At 43.6% G+C, this 18145-nt stretch overlaps 1 protein-coding gene across 6 annotated transcripts in view; it reads right to left on the bottom strand.

Annotated features, from left to right (window-relative positions):
* The window catches only part of LOC115482198 (glucose-6-phosphate exchanger SLC37A4-like), a 34371-nt gene extending 17045 nt beyond the window's left edge, over positions 1 to 17326 (bottom strand). For 2 of the 6 annotated variants that reach the window (XM_030221807.1, XM_030221812.1), the window contains exons 1-5: positions 12821 to 13426; positions 9970 to 10202; positions 9441 to 9681; positions 7724 to 7882; positions 5158 to 5243 (exon numbers count right to left, since the gene is read on the bottom strand). In XM_030221807.1, the coding sequence (XP_030077667.1) occupies positions 5158 to 5243; positions 7724 to 7882; positions 9441 to 9681; positions 9970 to 10202; positions 12821 to 12968 (867 nt within the window). In that variant the 5' untranslated portion in view covers positions 12969 to 13426. Of the gene's footprint in view, positions 1 to 5157; positions 5244 to 7723; positions 7883 to 9440; positions 9682 to 9969; positions 10203 to 12820; positions 13427 to 13754; positions 13862 to 14417; positions 14483 to 17217; positions 17277 to 17298 lie in introns of those variants that run through there. The other 4 variants (XM_030221811.1, XM_030221808.1, XM_030221809.1 and 1 more) reach the window with 4 other exon arrangements.
* Positions 17327 to 18145: the final 819 nt, after the last annotated feature.

Genomic DNA, 18145 nt, shown 5'->3' with positions numbered 1-18145 from the left:
ATAAAAAAAACAATTATAATAAAAACACAAACCCTCAAAAATTTTAACACAATGTAGCAACCCCCCATCTCCCTCCCTCCCTCCCCCAATCCCCCCCCCCCATTTCCTATCAATCGTTCTCGCAAGAGAACCAGTCACGCCTCCGCTCCGCCCCTGCCTGTCCAGCACCCAACTATGTCGTATCCTAACAAACCCCCATTTCAATGGATGTAATTTCACTTAACATTAACAGCAGTGAACAAACTTTACAAACACATTTTTACTCCCTTTGGAACTTAAGCCCCCCAACTGATTCCTCCTCTCATACCTATAACCCTCCATGTGGTGGAGCTATATACCTCTCCTTAATGAACTTTACTTTAGTCTTTTATGTCTTTGACCACTTCTACGCCTGACATCCCTCTTTTCTGGTCTTCATCTCTATTCCCTCTGCTGCTGGTCTTCTCAGGTTTGCTGCGGACTGTCTGCCCTTGCTCCCGTCTGTCCCGCCTCTGCGCTCCTGCCCATACGGTTTACATATTGTTGGGCTTCCTCATGTGATGTGAAGTAATGTTGTCTGCCTTCGTGTAGGATTCTCAGCTTAGCAGGGAACATCAAGGCAAAGCGCACTTTTTTGTCATACAGCAGCTTACATATCTCCGTGAACTGCCTGCGCTGGGCTGCTACTGCAGCCGAAAAGTCTTGAAAACATAAAATCGTATGTGCCTCATACTGCACCTTTCCCTTCAAGCGCCATTCTCGTAATATCTCCTGCTTGTGCTTATAGTTCAATATTTTACATATTACCACTCTTGGGTTTTCAGTCTCCTGTCTTGTTCGTCCCAATCTATGGGCCCTCTCAATTTGTAGGCTATTTTCCAGCCGTTTGAGGTTTAAAACTTTTGGCATCCAAGACTCTAAGAAGTCCCTCAGATCCACCTCACGAATGGCTTCCGGGAGACCGACGAGACGGAGATTGTTTCTTCGCGACCTGTTCTCTAGGTCTTCAACTTTTGCACTCAGCTCATCCAGTTTCCCCTGCATGGCTTTCTGACGGCTTTCATATTGCAGGCATTGATCTTCCATGTCTGAAAGCCGCTGTTGAAATACCGCCAAGTCCGCATGCAGTCCTTCAAATTTGCCATCAAGCTGCTCTATTTGATCCGATATTTTTTGTAGCTTCCTGTCCACTGATGTTTCAAGGAGAGCAGAGACCTCCGCCGCTATTTCGGCAGCCCAAGCCGAACTCACTGATTCTCCCGCGGGGCCGGCCTCCGTCATCTTGCCTTCGCCCACGCGGCTCCGCGCTCCCTCCTTACGGCTGGATTTTGTGGTCATAACTTGATTTTTCCTCCGTTTCCGTGCCAGCCGCTTTCGCTGGGGATCTTCCGCTAGCGATTACTGCTTTTGCGTGTTGTATACGCTAGCTGTTCTCGGCACTGCAGGCTAGATGTTGAATTGGGGCCTCGGAGCTGTCGGATGCGGCGTCCTTCTTTCAGCCAAGCATCACGTGACCCATGTCTGTGATCTATTGTAACAGAGATAGCGGGGAGGACCCGTGATAGAGCAATCACGGCTGCAGTGACGAAAGGTAACGACAACAAACGGCGGGGAAAAAACGTGCAAATGTAAAGTGCAACAGAGAGGATATAACTTAAGGGAAATACTCAGAGATTAATGTAGAAACCAACAAGGAAAAGCGTTTTCTAAAACAATACTGTAAATTTATATGCCAAAAGAATATATATCATTTTAAATACCCTTTTAAATATCCCATATGGGTTTGCATATCATCTCAGGTTCAACATAATGTGAGATAGAGTACATTCCTAAACAGGAACCATGTCATTCCTTGATATATTTTTAATATGATATTCTTAATTTGAAATTTATAATTTAATGGGTTTATTAATGTTTTATAACAAAATTTTTTTAATTAAAACTTGTATTTATTAAAACTGTACATTAAACAGATTTCATAATCGTGCACATATTTGTAAATATGTAAGACATTTTTGAAATACTTTTACTTTATATACGTATAAGTTTGTGTCTTATTTTGATTTTTTAGTCATGTACAATTTAATTACTTTATTATGTATATGTTATATACTGTTTTAGGGACTCCTGAGGCAGGCCATAGTGGCCAAAACACGACTCGTGTCGAGTCCAGGATTCATCAATAAACTTTCGTGAGTCCAGCAGAAGTTTTTTGACATCATCTATTTTGTCTCCTTCGGTGTGTCATTGCTCTTTAGATGTGAATTCTTCCCATACTCTCCCTTCCTTGCTCTGATCCTCTGTCCATTGCTTCTCATGGGGTTGGCAATCCCACACACGTGAAGATTCCTTTTTCTGAAATAACCCTCTCTAGGAACCTCTCTGCTCCAGTGCCCGATCAAACTGCAGCTCAGTTTCTTGTGCCTGCTAACATGCAGTACACTGTTTAATGCAGGACTACTCAATCCCGATCCTCAAGGTCCACAGGCAGGCCAGGTTTTCAGGATAACCACAATGAATATGCACGAGAGAGATTTGCATACCAAGGAGGCACTGCATGCAAGTCTCTCTTCATGTGTATTCATTGTGTAGCCCTGGTTTAATGCCAACCTTTCATACCTGGAGTTCCCTATGATCCCGTTGGGAACTATTCAAAGCAAGGGTACAATACATGTATGTGCTGCCCTTTTACATGCATGTACTGTGTGCACCATTCATGCTCTCTTTTCAAAGACGTGTTACTTGTGCTTTCCTTCCAAAGCTACGCGCATGTATGTGCTGTTCCTTCACAAGCATGTACCACATAGGCACTGCATCGCAACAAAACAAAAGAACAAATGGGCCTTCAAGACTGAAACAAAAAGTATTTTAACTGGATAGACATGACATGGGCCGTGTTTCGGCGCAAATCTGCGCCTGCCTCAGGGGTTTTACGTAAAAAAACAACATTAAAATACAATGTAAGCAAATATAAAACAAAATGTTAGTTATACGTTTTACAAATGCTACCTTTACTTTGTTGTAGAAAGACCAGACAAGCCTTAACCGCCTAATATCTAGATTCTGTTGGGCGGAAAAGAAGCCCAAATTAAGATTTCAATTTTTGCTGGGAGGTTGGGGTCAAGGAGGTTTTGTTTTGCCTAACATGAAGCTGTATAATCAGGCATGCTTGCTGTGTCATGTTGGCGATTGGATGTTTCACCGTCACTTTTACACCCCTTTGGAGATGGAGCAGACATTTTATACTCCTTAAAAAAAATTTTCTCCCTGCTGCATTATTGCCATTCTAGCCTTTCTTGGCGCCTTAGACGTAGTGTTCTGCTTCGTCCACTGTGGGAGATGTGGAATGTGGTCGTTACACACTTTGGGGGTGACCCATATCTTACAGATCAACTCCCCATTTGAGGCAATATGGCTTTTGAGCCCAGGAAGGATAACAGCGAATTTGTCCTATGGGAACGCAAGGGTATAGTTTTGTTGGAACATCTTCTAGCTAAGAACGCTACTCTCCTCTGAGGTTTTACAACACCGTATAGGTGTTGCTTGGGGCAATCAGTTTGCATACTGCCAGGTGAAACACTATGTTGCCTCCTTGGATAGCTGCAAATTGAGCCAACACACGGGAGCCTTAATTCAAAATTTCTTCCAGGATATTTCTGACTCTGCTTTATTAGTCTCTGGGCTACATAAAGCCCTGCTTAAATGGGAGCCTGGGAAGGATTTTGGAGCAGTTCAACAGAGGTGGGCAGGCATCTTGCAAATCTCTTTGGCAGACTGAGAGCTTTTGACTAATATTAAGCATATAACCACCCTTACCCCATGTGCGAGACTTCGGGAATATTATTTTTGAGTTTTACACAGAGCCTATTTTACCCAGAAACAACTCAGTCATTTAGATGGCAATTCCTCCTCCCTTTGTCTTAAATGTGGGTGAGATATTGGGTCCTTTTTCACTTTTTTTGGTCTTGCTCCTGATACAGAATTTTGGATCCAGATTAACCCGGGTTGTTGGGCAGTGCGGTGCTTGGATCAGTGGAACAACTTTTACTATATAAACCAGGGGCATTCAGGGGAGTCAGACAAGGGGGAAACCCTATTGTTTTGTAAAATGTGCTTGGTGGGCCGTAAGTGTATTCTCCAGTATTGGACACTGTCGGATCCCCCGGGATATTGGCATTGGACGAATCAACTGTATCTCTTGGCCACCGGGGGAGGCCAGAGATGCTAGGGGCTCACGTAAACAGACAAAGTCAACATGGGTTCAGCTGAGGGAAGTCTTGCCTCACCAATTTGCTTCATTTCTTTGAAAGCATAAATAAACATGTGGATAAAGGTGAGCCAGTTGATGTAGTGAATCTCGATTTTCAGAAAGCTTTTGATAAAGTTCCTCATGAGAGACTCCTGAAAAAATTAAAGAGTTATGGGATAGGAGGCAGTGTTCTGGTGTGGATTAGGAATTGGTTATTGAACAGAAAACAGAGGGTAGCGTTAAATGGTCATTTCTCTCAATGGAGTGGAGTGAACAGTGGAGTGCCACAGGGATCTGTACTGGGACCGGTGCTATTTAAAATATTTATAAATGATATGGAAATCAGAACGACGAGTGATCAGATTTGCAGATGATACAAAACTATTCAAGGTCGTTAAAACACGTGCGGACTAAAATATTGCAGGAAGACCTTAGGATATATAAACCAGCCTTTGATGTTTTTTCACTAATTGCATGGACACTAGCACATTTTGTCCTCTGTATAACATTTTTGTTTTATATTTGTATACATTGTATTTTAATGTATAACATTTTGATTTATTTTATATTTGCTTATATTGTTTTTTAATGTTATTTTTGGTAAGGCCCCTGAAGCAGGTGCAGTTTGGCACCAAAACGCGGCCCGCGTTAGGTCTATCCAATTAAAGCACTCTTTATTGTTCCAATCTTGAAGGCCCATTTGTGCTTTTGTTTTGTTGCTTCTGTTTGTGTACTTTTGGACCCTCTCTTTTCCTACATGGGCACTCCAATGCCAGCCACAAAGCCTGGTTACTGCGACTTATGCTACCAGGTATCCACAAAATAGAATATCTCTGGAACCATACTTAGTACAGCAGCAGGCAAGAAGCTGGAAGGAACCTGCCGATCTGAGAGGATCCTGTGTGCCATCACTAACAAAACAGACTTACCCGTGCCACTGCTCTATCTGACAAGTACCCAGCTGCAATGCTGCCCACCAATCCGCCTACCTCCAGGGCACTCATGTAAGAGCTGCCTGTTAAAAGAAGAGGACATGAATGCATCAGAATAACTGTGGGTTACAGCAGAGAAGCAAAGAAAGCATTATGGTAACTACAGGAAATGGTATTGTCATTTTCCTAGCCCCAATATGTCAGTCACCTACTTTTATTGGCATCACACATATAGGAGCTGTGTTACCCCCAAGTCAGCTGGCTGAGCAATGGAATTGGGATACAGCAATACAGATTCATGTTCATGACATCCTACTGTACAGTCTTGACTGTTACAGCCTGCCTTTTCCTGGCTCCTGAAGATCTACTGAACAGGTTATTTCTAGGACAGGTACATAGGATCTCTAAGGGACAGGAAGGCATAGTAGATGGCATGGATGAACAGACTAGATGGGCCACATGGTCTTTATCTGCCTTTCAGGGCCAGCATTGGGGGGGGGGGGGAGGCACAAGACAGCTGCCCTGGGCCCCATAGCTCCAGGGGGGCCCCCCTGTGGGCCGGTATCTCTTCCTCTCCAACCAACCTCTCCCTCACCTGCACAGAATACCTTTAAAATGCACTGTTCTTCACAGGAGGTTGCTGGCACTGCAGCAATTCTGATATGCTGCCCATGGCCTCCTCAGCCTTTATCCTCTGCCATGGTTCACCCCCCTCTGTCCAGTACAGAGTGAGGAGGCTGTGAGCAGCATATCTGAATCACCGCCATGCCAGCAACTCCCTGTGAAGTGCAATGCATTTTAAAGGTATTCTGTGCAGGTGAGGGAGAGGTTGGATGGGGAGGAAGAGATACCGGCCCACAGGGTAGTCTGGGAAGGTGAGGGAGATGTCAGAAAGGGGTGGAGAGAAGGGAAAGGACATGCCGGCCCAAGGGGTCCCCCGGAGCAGCTGATTTTAAAGTAGACTAGGGGAGGGGCTCAAAGAGAGGGAGAATGCCAGATCAGGATGGGGGGGGAGGTAAAGGGGAAGAAATGATAGGCCCAGAAACAGAGGAGAGGGAGAGAGATGGTGGACAATGTGATGGAGGGAGGGAATAGAAAAGGAAAGAAGTTGGACAAATATTATATAGAGAGAATGAGAATGAATGAATATGGGATAGGACAGCAGTTGTGAAAAGGAGAGATAGTGGACTTGGAGATTGGGGTGGGGGGGAGAGATAGTGGACCTGAGGGTGAGGGGAGGGAGATATGCTGGATGGAAGGGCAATCTGGAAAAGAGAGAAGTTGGACCTGGGAATGGAAGGGAGGGAGAGCAGTCAGTCGGGAAGAAAGAGAGAAGTTGGACCTGGGGATGGAGGGAAGAGATGGAGAAATGCTGAAGGGAAGAGAGAGGGAGAAATGCTGAACAATGGGATGGAAGGAGGAAAGAGATGCTGCATCAAGGGGAGAGGGAAGAAGAACAACAGAAGGAGTAATGTTGAACCATGGGGGGGTGGGAAATGAGTGGAGGAGAGATGGACCCATGGTGGGCAAGAGAGGTGGGAAAGGAAGATGCTAGGGGGTGGAGGGAAAGGGACACGGAGATGTCAGGCAATGAGAGTGAGGTGGGTGGAGACAGGATTCGGAAAAGGTGGAACCATGTGGGAGTGGCAAGAAGTTGAGCGAGAGATTAGCAAGTACAGAGGTAGAAAATGTGGTAATGGGGAATAGATGGAAGGAAATAGGACACTGGGAAATAGAAGAGCTACGGACTAAGAGGAGATGGAGAATTGAAAGGTAGCTGAAAATTAAAAAGAAGAAGGGTGAGAAAGAGGGTGACATTTGAGTGGACAGAGACAGAAAAGAGAAAACAGGGAGGAAAGAGCTGAAAGGGAAAAATTCAATGTGTTAGAGACAGGCATAGTGAGGGAGTGAAACAAGAGAGATGAGAGGAGAAAAGGAAAATAGACACTGGAAAGAGAAATGGAAAAACAAAATGTCCAGACAACAAAGATAGAAAACAAGTGTGTTATTTTAACTTTATTAACTGGAATATGTTAGCTTTGGGATACCTGCATCACAGATGTATTTGTACTGTATTCAGTGGCATAGACAGATGGTGGGTGGGTGGGGGGGGGGCTTCAGCCCAAAATGGGTAGGCACCACATTTTCTTCCCACCTGAACGGAAAATATAAATACCTGAGCTGGCAGAGATTCCCAAGCCCCACTAACAGAAGACTGCCTCTTCCTGTCTGGCAGCCAGAAATCCCCAAGCTCTGCAGCTGATGGTAGTATCCTTGAGCTGTCACTGCTGCCCTCCCCGCCCCCCCCCAACCACCATGCATGTTCGGTTTTCATGCATTCGTCAAAGCTGGGTAGGCAGGGGTGAGGGGTGGGGACAGCAGCAGCTCTGAAATACTGCTGCTGGCTGCAGACGCTGGAGAGTTCTGGTCTATTCTATATTTCTATGTTTGAAGGCAGGACTACTTTAGTGAATAAAGAGCTCTCTGCAGAGATAGTCACACAGCTCAAAAAAGTACATCTTTCTGAAAGGATATGTCAAATCTTCCTCAATATAAGTCTCACCCACAAGTGCAGACTGTCCTTTCTCCTGGATCAGAAAGAGCTGACCCCAGTCTGTGCAACATGTCTTCACCCCAAACACTACCAGGTATGCCCCAGACAAGACCCAGAGATATGGCGAAAACAGGAACTCTTTCAGTGTGCTGTCATCTGTGGCAGAGCCTAAAATTGGTCAGAAAAGGAAAAACACATTATACAGTATGGAATCCTCTGTCCAGACATGACTAATCAATTGCTACACTGCATCCCTCAGAGCACCTTTGTCCCATGCTGTGTTTGCTGTTATGGTTAGGTTTATTTTATATCTCACTTAAAATAAGATTATCTATGTGGTGTACAATAAAGGAACAAACACATATAGGGGAAGGAAGACAAGGCAGAATGCAGGAAGACTATTAGGTTACAGAAATTGATTATAAAATTAACAAGGCTTTTCTCCTAAGACACAATGGTTGAGGGAGGGGGTGAAATTAACTTGATGCGAGGATGCTACAATCATAGTGTCACAAACATACACTTCCAAATTACAGTTGTCCTCCTCCACATACATACCATTTATTTATTTATTTATAACATTTGTATCCCACATTTCCCCACCTATTTGCAGGCTCAATGTGGCTTACATAGTTCCGTAACTGGTGATTACCAGTTCCGGATAGGAGAAATACATAGTTGAGGTACAGGGACAGATTGGGTTAGGTTACAGGAGGAGTTTGTCTTATGATAAGAGCTAAAGGTAATAGGCTAAACTTCATTTATGACAAAAATTAGCTTGAACAACTGGGAACATTAAACTGGAAATCAAGATATGCCATATGCATCTACTTTAATATTCCTTCCACACATACCTTTTCTGCTCTCTTTACCCTTTGCCTCCCTCTTGGGGCTGAAAAATGTTTCTGATGGTTTGAACCTGATTCAACATTTATTAACTAAGTGATATTCAGATCCCCAGGTGAAGGGCAGAGTCCACTGTGCCCCTGATCTGCAGCTTAGGAGACAGCATCCTTTAGCCAGAGGAGGGACAGCACCTCAGTGTGTGCGTGTGTGTGGACTGACCTCAGTATGGAGTGCTGATACCAGCAGTACAGAAAGCAACATCAGAACAGTGCAAACAGACCAAGCCTCAGTTCCACCCCCTAGAAAATCTGCTACTTTCAAACCTGGAAATCCTGACAAAGATACGTAGAACTTGTTTTCCAACTCCTGTATATTTAGAACACATGCCCTGGACTTTGGCCTGTACAATTACTCCCTGTTCTGTATTCACCCAGGCACTGTACACTAAAGTAAAGTAGTTGGACATTAGTTGGATGATGTAAGGCAGGCTACCCGCAGTGTGTATAGCAAGGTAGAAGAGCTGGCCTATGATTTACTATTTCTCCATGTACAGGGCTGGTCAGCCTTTAATCTTTAATCAGACCAGAGAAGTTCTGTCATGTTGTCAGATTCCCCAATCCACTCACACTTGGAATAATCTAATAGTGCAAAAGTAGAGGCCCAACCAATGGAAAATCAACACATATCACAGAACAGCATCATGTATCAAAGGAGCAGAAACTTAGGAGAACAGTATATCAGAGACACATCTGGGATGATCATGAAAGACTCCAAGGTCACCAAGCAACATAAGGCATGTTTCCTTCAGGCTGGGGTCTACTGGGGCCTCCTTGATACATTTTGACACTAAGCATGGGGAGTGGTATATAAAAATACTCACCCTTCTTCTCTTTCTTGGGCTCTGGCTCAATGTTGCTGAGCCCAACATCTGCTGGCTCATTCTGAATGAGGATAAGACAGAGAAAGGCAGCACCGACGCAGATTAATCCAGAGACAGCCAGTGTGCTGCGCCAGCTGTAACTGGCAGTCATAGTGGCAATGATGGGACCTACGCTGCCAGCCAAATTCATGCTGGTAGAGAGGACGGCCCACCATGTTCCAAACTGGGATGGTTCAAACCACTGCAAACAGAGACAAATTTAACACATCTAAGAGCTCCCATCCCAAGGCCAATGCTTTTCTGCTACTCTCTACATTCCCCCACCCCCATATCCAATGCTCCAACACCATTCCCTACAGCTCCATCTATAGTCTGAAGTCCTGCACCATTTCCTGCAATTAACCCTTCTGCACCATTTCTTGTAACTCATCCATAAACAGAGCTTTCACGTTAACGTCTAGGCACTCTCATTTTTGAACAGTTCATTAACTCACCAGCTGCTAAAGAAGAGAGTGTAAAACATATTTACTTTGCGCAGTATTTTCCCACATGGTGGCCAGCCAAAGCCTTGTGCCAATCCATTAAAAAACCAGAGCAAGGAGAAGATTGCCACAGTTGAACTCCAGGAGAAAATGACATTGACGATCCCTACAAGGAGAAGGCCAGAAGAGAAGAGCCAGCGGGCGCTGATCTGATCCGAGAGAACACCGCTGATAAATTTACTGATGGCATAGGCTGCAGACTGGCTGCTGGTGATCAGACCTGTGACAGTACAAAACCCAGAGAATTTACTCTTCCCCACAAGACAGAAAGAGCACAGAATAATGCAACATCCCATAACCAGTAACTCATACTACATAATAGATTTTATTGACAACACACAAGTATGCAGAACCAGTTTTTAATCACAATATGGACAGGTGTCTCTCCTTGGAAAACTGGGGCATATAAAACTGAGCTCTCAGAGAGTGCAGGCTCATGCAGATATAGTTACTCTCTCTCAGAGAGGGAACGTGTGTGAAGGTGAAATGTCCTTAAAGTAGAGCTTCCCAATTTTGTCTTGGGAAATCCATAGCCAGTTGAGTTTCAGTCTTAACATGACTATGAACAGTTTGTTTTTAATCATTCTCTTAACAAATTAAACTCCCTAATTCAATTATTTGTCCTTTTTGTAAGCACCACAGTCTTACACGCTCCTCCATTAAATCTCAGATACCTAAACCGCTGGCTTCCCTCTCAAAAATTTTGACACTTAAACTCTATAGTCATGATCATCCTACAATTCGATAAAAACGCATAGGGTTCTTTTTACTAAGGTGCGCTAATGATTAGCATACACTAAATGCTAAGACGCCCATAGGAATAAAATGAGCGTCTTAGCATTTCGCGCACACTAATCTGTAATGCACCTTAGTAAAAAAAAAAAAAAGGAGTCCATAACTAGAAATTGTACTTTTAAATATTAAGCTTTTCTTTGCAGGTACAAGTGTGCAACTGCTGGTTATCTGAATTTGTGCAACTGTTAGGACTTCTTCTTTCATCTGCAGCTTCTTTATTGCTGTCCTAGGCAACTGCCTAGTCTTGCCTAATGGACCTGCTTGGGCACCCCCTTCTTTCCCCACCCCCCCCCCTCCAATTACCTCCCTCATAACAAATCCCACAGCACTTAACTAGGCTGCTTCTCCCTAGTCTGCTCCGGCCACATACCCCCTTGCAGTTTATAAGTCCATTCACATGGCTCGTGCATAAGAATCTAAGGAACACACATCCCAACAGAACAAATATTAAATAAAATACAAAGAACTCCCATAACTCGCTGATGTCAAATCAGTACTATATACTGTATGAACGTGTGTGTGCTGATGAACCTTCTCAAATATACACAGCTAGCATCCTCCATGGCCCACAGTTCTAATACATTCCTTTCTATCCAGGTGTCACTGATACACAGTTATTGTTTGGGCAGCAGCATTCCTCAGGGTCAGTTAGACAAGTCCATGTAATGGCAGGGTTGCAAGAACAACTCTTAAGTAATGAGGGCAGATACACCACCTACTTTTGGGAAATAAAACACTAGCCAGCTACCATTCCACATAGCTCTGAGGTGAATCAGTAGCACTCTAGCAGCACTCCATGTGGCCAAGCTCATGAGTTCCAACTGAAGTCTTGATCTTTACTTCCAAACCTCTGCTGTATGCAGATCCCTTAAGCATATTCATTAGGGGGTATTCTGAAAATCTGATCTGTTGGTAGCCTTTGAGGACTGGGAGTGAAGACCAAGAGGCATGTTTTCAAAGCACTTAGCCTTCCAAAGTTCCATAGAAACCTATGGAACTTTGGAAGGCTAAGTGCTTTGAAAATATGCTTCCAAGGGTCTAAAGACTCTCTACAGCTGTACTTCTCAACCATTTCCTAGAGACACACATAGCCAGTCAGGTTTTCACTATTACCACTACCTATATGCATGATATAGACTTGAATATACTAAGATCTACTGTGTGCAAATCTATTTCATGTACAATCATTGTGGTACACTTGAAACTCCAACTGGCTATGTGACAGGGTTGAGAAGCACTGTTCAACAGAGCAAACTACAAGTCGTCACAAACTCTTCCACATTACAGAAACACAGTCTTTGCTCTCTGCAGCTATATAAAAATTATAGCAGTAGAGGGTGACCAAAACTTCTTTGTTGTTGTTTCTTTTTCAGCTGAAACCAAAAGTGGCACTACCCCTAAGCTGTATCAATCTTCATGCCCTCCTCATCATCCCCCTCCCCCCCCCCCACTCACCTATCTCTGGAGTCTCTGATGGTCTAGTGGTATGTTCGGGAAGTGACTGATCACGCCTGCCTTTATCAATTTCAATCTCAAAATGGCTGCCATGACCTCAAGTGGCAGTCTCGTGAGACTACCGCTGAGGTTCACAGCAACCATTTTGCTAACAGAGATGGCATGGGTATGAAGAACTGGAGATTGCTCCTGCCCTGACTAGACCACCAGGGACTCTACTGTAGGCCTGGGGGCCTATAGGTGGGTAGGAGAGAAGAGGGGTCAAGCCCACTCCTGTTTATAGGGGTGGAAGTGCTACAGGTACACCACACTGAATTTTGATTTTGGATGTAAATGCACCAGCATTTTTGGTCGCAACAAAGCTGAATTTGATTTCAGGCCAATTCTGGGGCTAAAACCGAAATTCAGTCAGCATCTGTATAGCACTACTTTAGAGTGTAGGCAGAATTAAAAATCAAAGTTAAGAAAAGGATTTGAGAGAATACACAGACCACTGTCCCCTTCACAGCAATTCACAAAGCATACAGACAGAACATTGCTTCCTACACAGAAATCCATAGCGCATATACACAGCTCCACCATTCTTACCCAAATCATCCTTGTCTAGTTCAATTTCTTTTATAACAGATGGCATGACAAATGAGAATGTTTTTCTGTTGAAGTAATAAAGTGTGTATCCAACAAACATTGCTGTGAAGATGACTGTTCGGTAATAGCCATACCCCTTCTTCGCCATGGTAAAGACAAAAGATCAGAATCCTCAGTGTGTATTGATGCCAACTGCCAAGCCTCGGTGTTAGAATACAGCAGCAGACTCTGAATGGTAAACTGTGCAGAGAAGCATATACAGGTTGTCCACTGGAGTGCTGCAGGCTGGAAATCCTAAACCCCCTCCAGTCAGGCAGAAATCCTGTCCAGGGACTGCAAAATTTTGCCGACTTGGGAGCCTTACTGAAGTCTATTTATCCTTATTCCACTTACACCTGTGTTGTGTTTTTTTTTTTGGAGAATGATTAATCCAGTTAACTCTTGTGGTTATAAATTCTTCATCCTGTGGCAAGAAAGAAAATGGCAGTTTGTGACAAAAAATGTTTGTGCATTAAGCAAGGCAATGAGAGGCCCAGAACTACACCCAGTAATTCTCCGATCAGCCCTGACAGCACAGGACATAACAGGATCAATACTTTCCGAGAATAAATCTGGAACAGTGTTTCAGAAAGGAGAGTGAAAGGGGATGGGAGAGGCGTGGCAAAGCGAGGTGACTCACTCTGACTTCAGTGCTACACATAAGTCTCACACACCACAGAATTTCTAAAAGCACACAGAGAACGAAGCTGCAATATTAAATGGAATGCGTGAGGCACTTTGAAACTTGGATCTTAGGCAATAACAGCTCTGCTTCACCAGCTGAAATGACAACAAACACACACCTGAGCTCCTCTGTGCTCTACAATATATTTTGTACATCACATTAAGAATTAGGAAATGTAAAAATCTCAAATAAATTCTGGACTACCCTTACCGCATGAAATGCTATCAGGAAGACAAGAGGGATTCAGAGTGGATGACTGACAAATATTCACTCCTAGTGTAACTGCTCCAAAGGAAAGGAAGCTGTAGAGTTAGAGAACATGAAACGAAGCTTCAGGAGAAACATCAGGAAAGGTGAAGGACGCCTGAAAAGCCCTCTCCTAGAAGGTGGTGCGGACAAAAATGATGATAAATAAAAAAAAGTGAGGATATATACACAGAGGATCCCTAAAAGGCAAAAGGATGGAAAACCAAGCCGTTAAGCACCTTAGTTCAACACAGCACTTATTAAGAAAGCTAGGTGTGGGGTTGGGTAACATGCACTGAGGCAGCAGCCAGAACCCTAAGAACCTTACTAGCAGGCTAGATGGGCTATTTCAGTCTTAATTTGTCTCCTATATTACCATGAGTAAATAAGGTAAACCTAGTCATTATTTGAGTGTATCCAAATTCAGTCTTTCAAACTGAGGCTCTGAAACTGCTCAGCACATACAGACTTGGGAAATGGGATTTTAGCAACACAGCTCCAACTTCATACGCTAGCCATTAGAATATGGGGGAAGGAACAGAGTAATAGATCTGCCACACAGTGAACAGAGAGACAATACGTTCTTACACAGCACAGTCACTCCTTTCAAGCAACATATTCTTATACCTGAATTAGAGTTCTGATAACCCCCTGTCCTATGGAGCAGTCTTCATGTTCCCCTGCCCAGTGCCTCAATCCTGCTCTATGCACAAGAAAAGCAGGCTGCCTGCATGTAACTAGATCCAGTCACGCTGCTGGTAGTCAGGCAAGGTAACCAGGCTTTCAGTGGGAGCACTGCTAAAAGTTTTATAGCCCCTGTGTTGAGGCTGCAAATCTTAATGTTCAAAATCTCATCCTGAACCTGAGCAAAATGACATGGGGTTCAGCCTTTGGGTTGGGAACGGAGGTCCATCATGTTCTTACAATTCACATTATTGATGTCCAGAATCTAAAGAAAGACAGGTCATTTTACATGTAACACTGATAAGACCTAAACAATCCATACATATGGATGGGTTTTCAATTCCTTCCTTGTTTAAATTTCTTATGTTTTACTACTATTTTTAGAATGACACGCTGTTACCCGAGCCCACTCCTCAGCTGTTCAGACTATATCCACACTTGGCATGCATCTGCGTGATGCTGCTCTGCTTAGCATTCTGATGAAGAGGTCAGCACACAGCGTATCACCCCACTAAAGTTCAGAGTTGGGAAAATGAGATGGGCAAAGCACTCAATCTTTAAACATTAATATCTCCTCTTCAAAAGTACATTAAAAAAAAAAAGAGAAGTATCTTAACAACTTTTTATTTTAAACAGTAAAATTAATGAACGAGGAGTGGCCTAGTGGTTAGGGTGGTGGACTTTGGTCCTGAGGAACTGAGTTTGATTCCCACTTCAGGCACAGGCAGCTCCTTGTGACTCTGGGCAAGTCACTTAACCCTCCATTGCCCCATGTAAGCCGCATTGAGCCTGCCATGAGTGGGAAAGCGCAGGGTACAAATGTAACAAAAGTAAAATAGATACTATTGGAGATTCTACATGGAATGTTGCTATTATTGGAGATTCCACATGGAATGTTGCTATTCCACTAGCAACATTCCATGTAGAAGGCTGCGCAAGCTTCTGTTTCTGTGAGTCTAACGTCCTGCACATATGTGCAGGACGTCAGACTCACAGAAGCAGAAGCCTGCGCGGCCACATTGGTGATCTGCAAGGGCCGACTTCTACATGGAATGTTGCTAGTGGAATAGCAACATTCCATGTAGAATCTCAAATAGTAGCAACAGTGGAGGAGTGGCCTAGTGGTTAGGGTGGTGGACTTTGGTCCTGGGGAACTGAGGAGCTGAGTTTGATTCCCACTTCAGGCACAGGCAGCTCCTTGTGACTCTGGGCAAGTCACTTAACCCTCCATTGCCCCAGGTACAAATAAGTACCTGTATACAATATGTAAGCCACATTGAGCCTGCCATGAGTGGGAAACCACAGGGTACAAATGTAACAAAAATAAAAGCAAGAAGGAACACGTATACATAACCAGTCATGCAATCCCTGACTGTTTATTCTATTCTGGACCCCCCAGCAATTTACAGATACAGGCATAATATTTCTTAAGTGTACAAAAGGCATAGTGTTTCTTACATCTTTTGAACTGTGTATTATAGAAAGAACGAGCAAAACCAGAAACCCAGTTTATCCTTAGTAAGCTCACACAGCTATAAAAAACGGCAGAGATACTTGTCCACATGCACACCTCACTCTACAGGCCCAGTCACTGCCTTGGGTACTGCAAAGGAGTTGTGCCTTTTTTTTTTTAATCTGCAAAAGAAATTCCCATTTGCTGCAACAACCAAAGCATATTTACATGTTTTCTCCAGGGAAAATCTAATTGTCCTGTCTAGAGAGGGTTCCAGGCTCTTAATTTCCAACCTGTCCACAATATTTTTAACCTTTTCAATTTAAAATACGCCTTTACATTGAACATAATTGGCAGATAATCCATCAAGGAAATTTAGGCCTCTATCCTTTAGCCATGAGAAATTTACTTTGGATAAAAACATCCAGAGGCATAATTTTGTTGCTCCAAAAAGCAGCAAAAACAAAAGAGAGAAGCAACTAAGTGAACGGTTGTAGACTAACCAAATTATTCAGTCTTGGGAAACATGTCACTAATTTCTCCGTTTTAGCCTGGATAGACAGAAATACTAGAGCGCTACACAAAAGACATTTTGGAAGGAAATTCTTATGAAAACACAAATAACCTGCTTAAGAAGCTGGAGTAATGAAAGGTGTATGATGGGCAGCTGTAGGTCAATGCAGATTAGAAAACCCTGCAAAGTCACTCCAAAAAGTCAGCAGAAAGGTGGAGGTCACTAGCTAGGGTCATAGCCTAAAATTTTGCCCACCACATTTTCACCTACAGTACTTGGAGGCGAGGCTACACATTGGTTTTTTGACCTACCCACCAACCACAAAAGCGTTCCTCTACCCCTGGTCAATCACTTGGTATAACCTGTTCTAGACACTATTACTGCAGACAAGGAAAGCCTGAGCCGGCAATTTAAATGTATCTGTACTGCAAGCATTACGCAGATGTCTAAATAAGAAGAAAATAAAGGCTACATCTGCATCTCATACAATCGCAGAGCAGACATTGCGATGGATGAGCTAGATGGAGAGGGGAGGGGAGGGCTGGGTAAAAGGAAAGGGTGCTCTGAACTTAGCGTTAGAGCAGACATACTGCACCATTCCGTCATCCGTTGTTTTTTTTTTTTTTCAAGAGACTAACCAGGGTTTTTACCCTCATTACATTTGTGGACTTTGCTGGTGCTCCGCGTGGAGATATATCAAACCCCAATAAATTTATATCTGTAATGACCATAAACAAGTCCCTTGTGCAACCTGCTACGTCCGATCGGACACTCACTGGCAGCTCTAAAAATACCGGTTCAGCTACTAGCTAGCCACACACATGTAACCACGTCCCACTCCCAAGTCAACTGTTCACCTTATTACAGCATCTGTGACAGGCTTGCGACCGGCTCCACAAGCCCCGCCTTCGTTTGTCTCACACTCTGGTAGGATCGGAAAGCTGCCAATCCACAAAGACCGCAGAGAAGTGTTGAGTATTAATTGGTTACATGGAACGGTCGATCTCACGTACGGGACGCTTTAACATAGATGGCGTTCAGGTCACGCCCAAGAAGGTTTAAGAGACAGGAGTGGTGGAAGTGAGTCTATCTAGCCCACTGTAAGTAAGGAAGCCAATTTAGTTCATCTGTTTCCACTCCCTCGCGCAGCCGTCATTGCCATACACTCAAAACAAAGCAAGCAAACCTAGACCTTCTGCATCCATTTTGTCGTTCTTTATTGTTGGTCCATCTGTAACAAGTCTAAAACTGTTTCAGTTGGATAGGCAGTGCCTTAAAAGGCGGAGGAGAAAAGAAAGAACAACTGAATATCACTAAAACAGCTTCAAAAATGATTGTAGCTGGTAGAAACAGCAATGATAAAGGCTGTAGTTTGCGCTAATTTTTCAGCACGGTTCTTCTATTCAATACAGATGGCCAGATTTCAATTAAAATATCCTGTTTCCTGATGGGTTCATCTTAATTGTTGTTGTAATCTGCCTTGGGAAGCCTAGTGTTATAAAGATAATGGAAGAAGAATTGAACTCTCCTTTCATTCAGGTACATGCAATCACTACTACTACTACTTATCATTTCTATAGCGCTACAAGGCATATGCAGCGCTACACACCATACACAAAAAGACAGTCCCTGCTCAAAGAGCTTACAATCTAGATAAGACATGAGACAGAACAATTAAGGGTAGGAGAATAAAGAGGTGAGGAT

Source organism: Microcaecilia unicolor, chromosome 12 (assembly GCF_901765095.1).
Source record: "Microcaecilia unicolor chromosome 12, aMicUni1.1, whole genome shotgun sequence".
NCBI lineage: Eukaryota > Metazoa > Chordata > Amphibia > Gymnophiona > Siphonopidae > Microcaecilia > Microcaecilia unicolor.
This window is presented reverse-complemented; position numbering and strand designations above follow the sequence as displayed.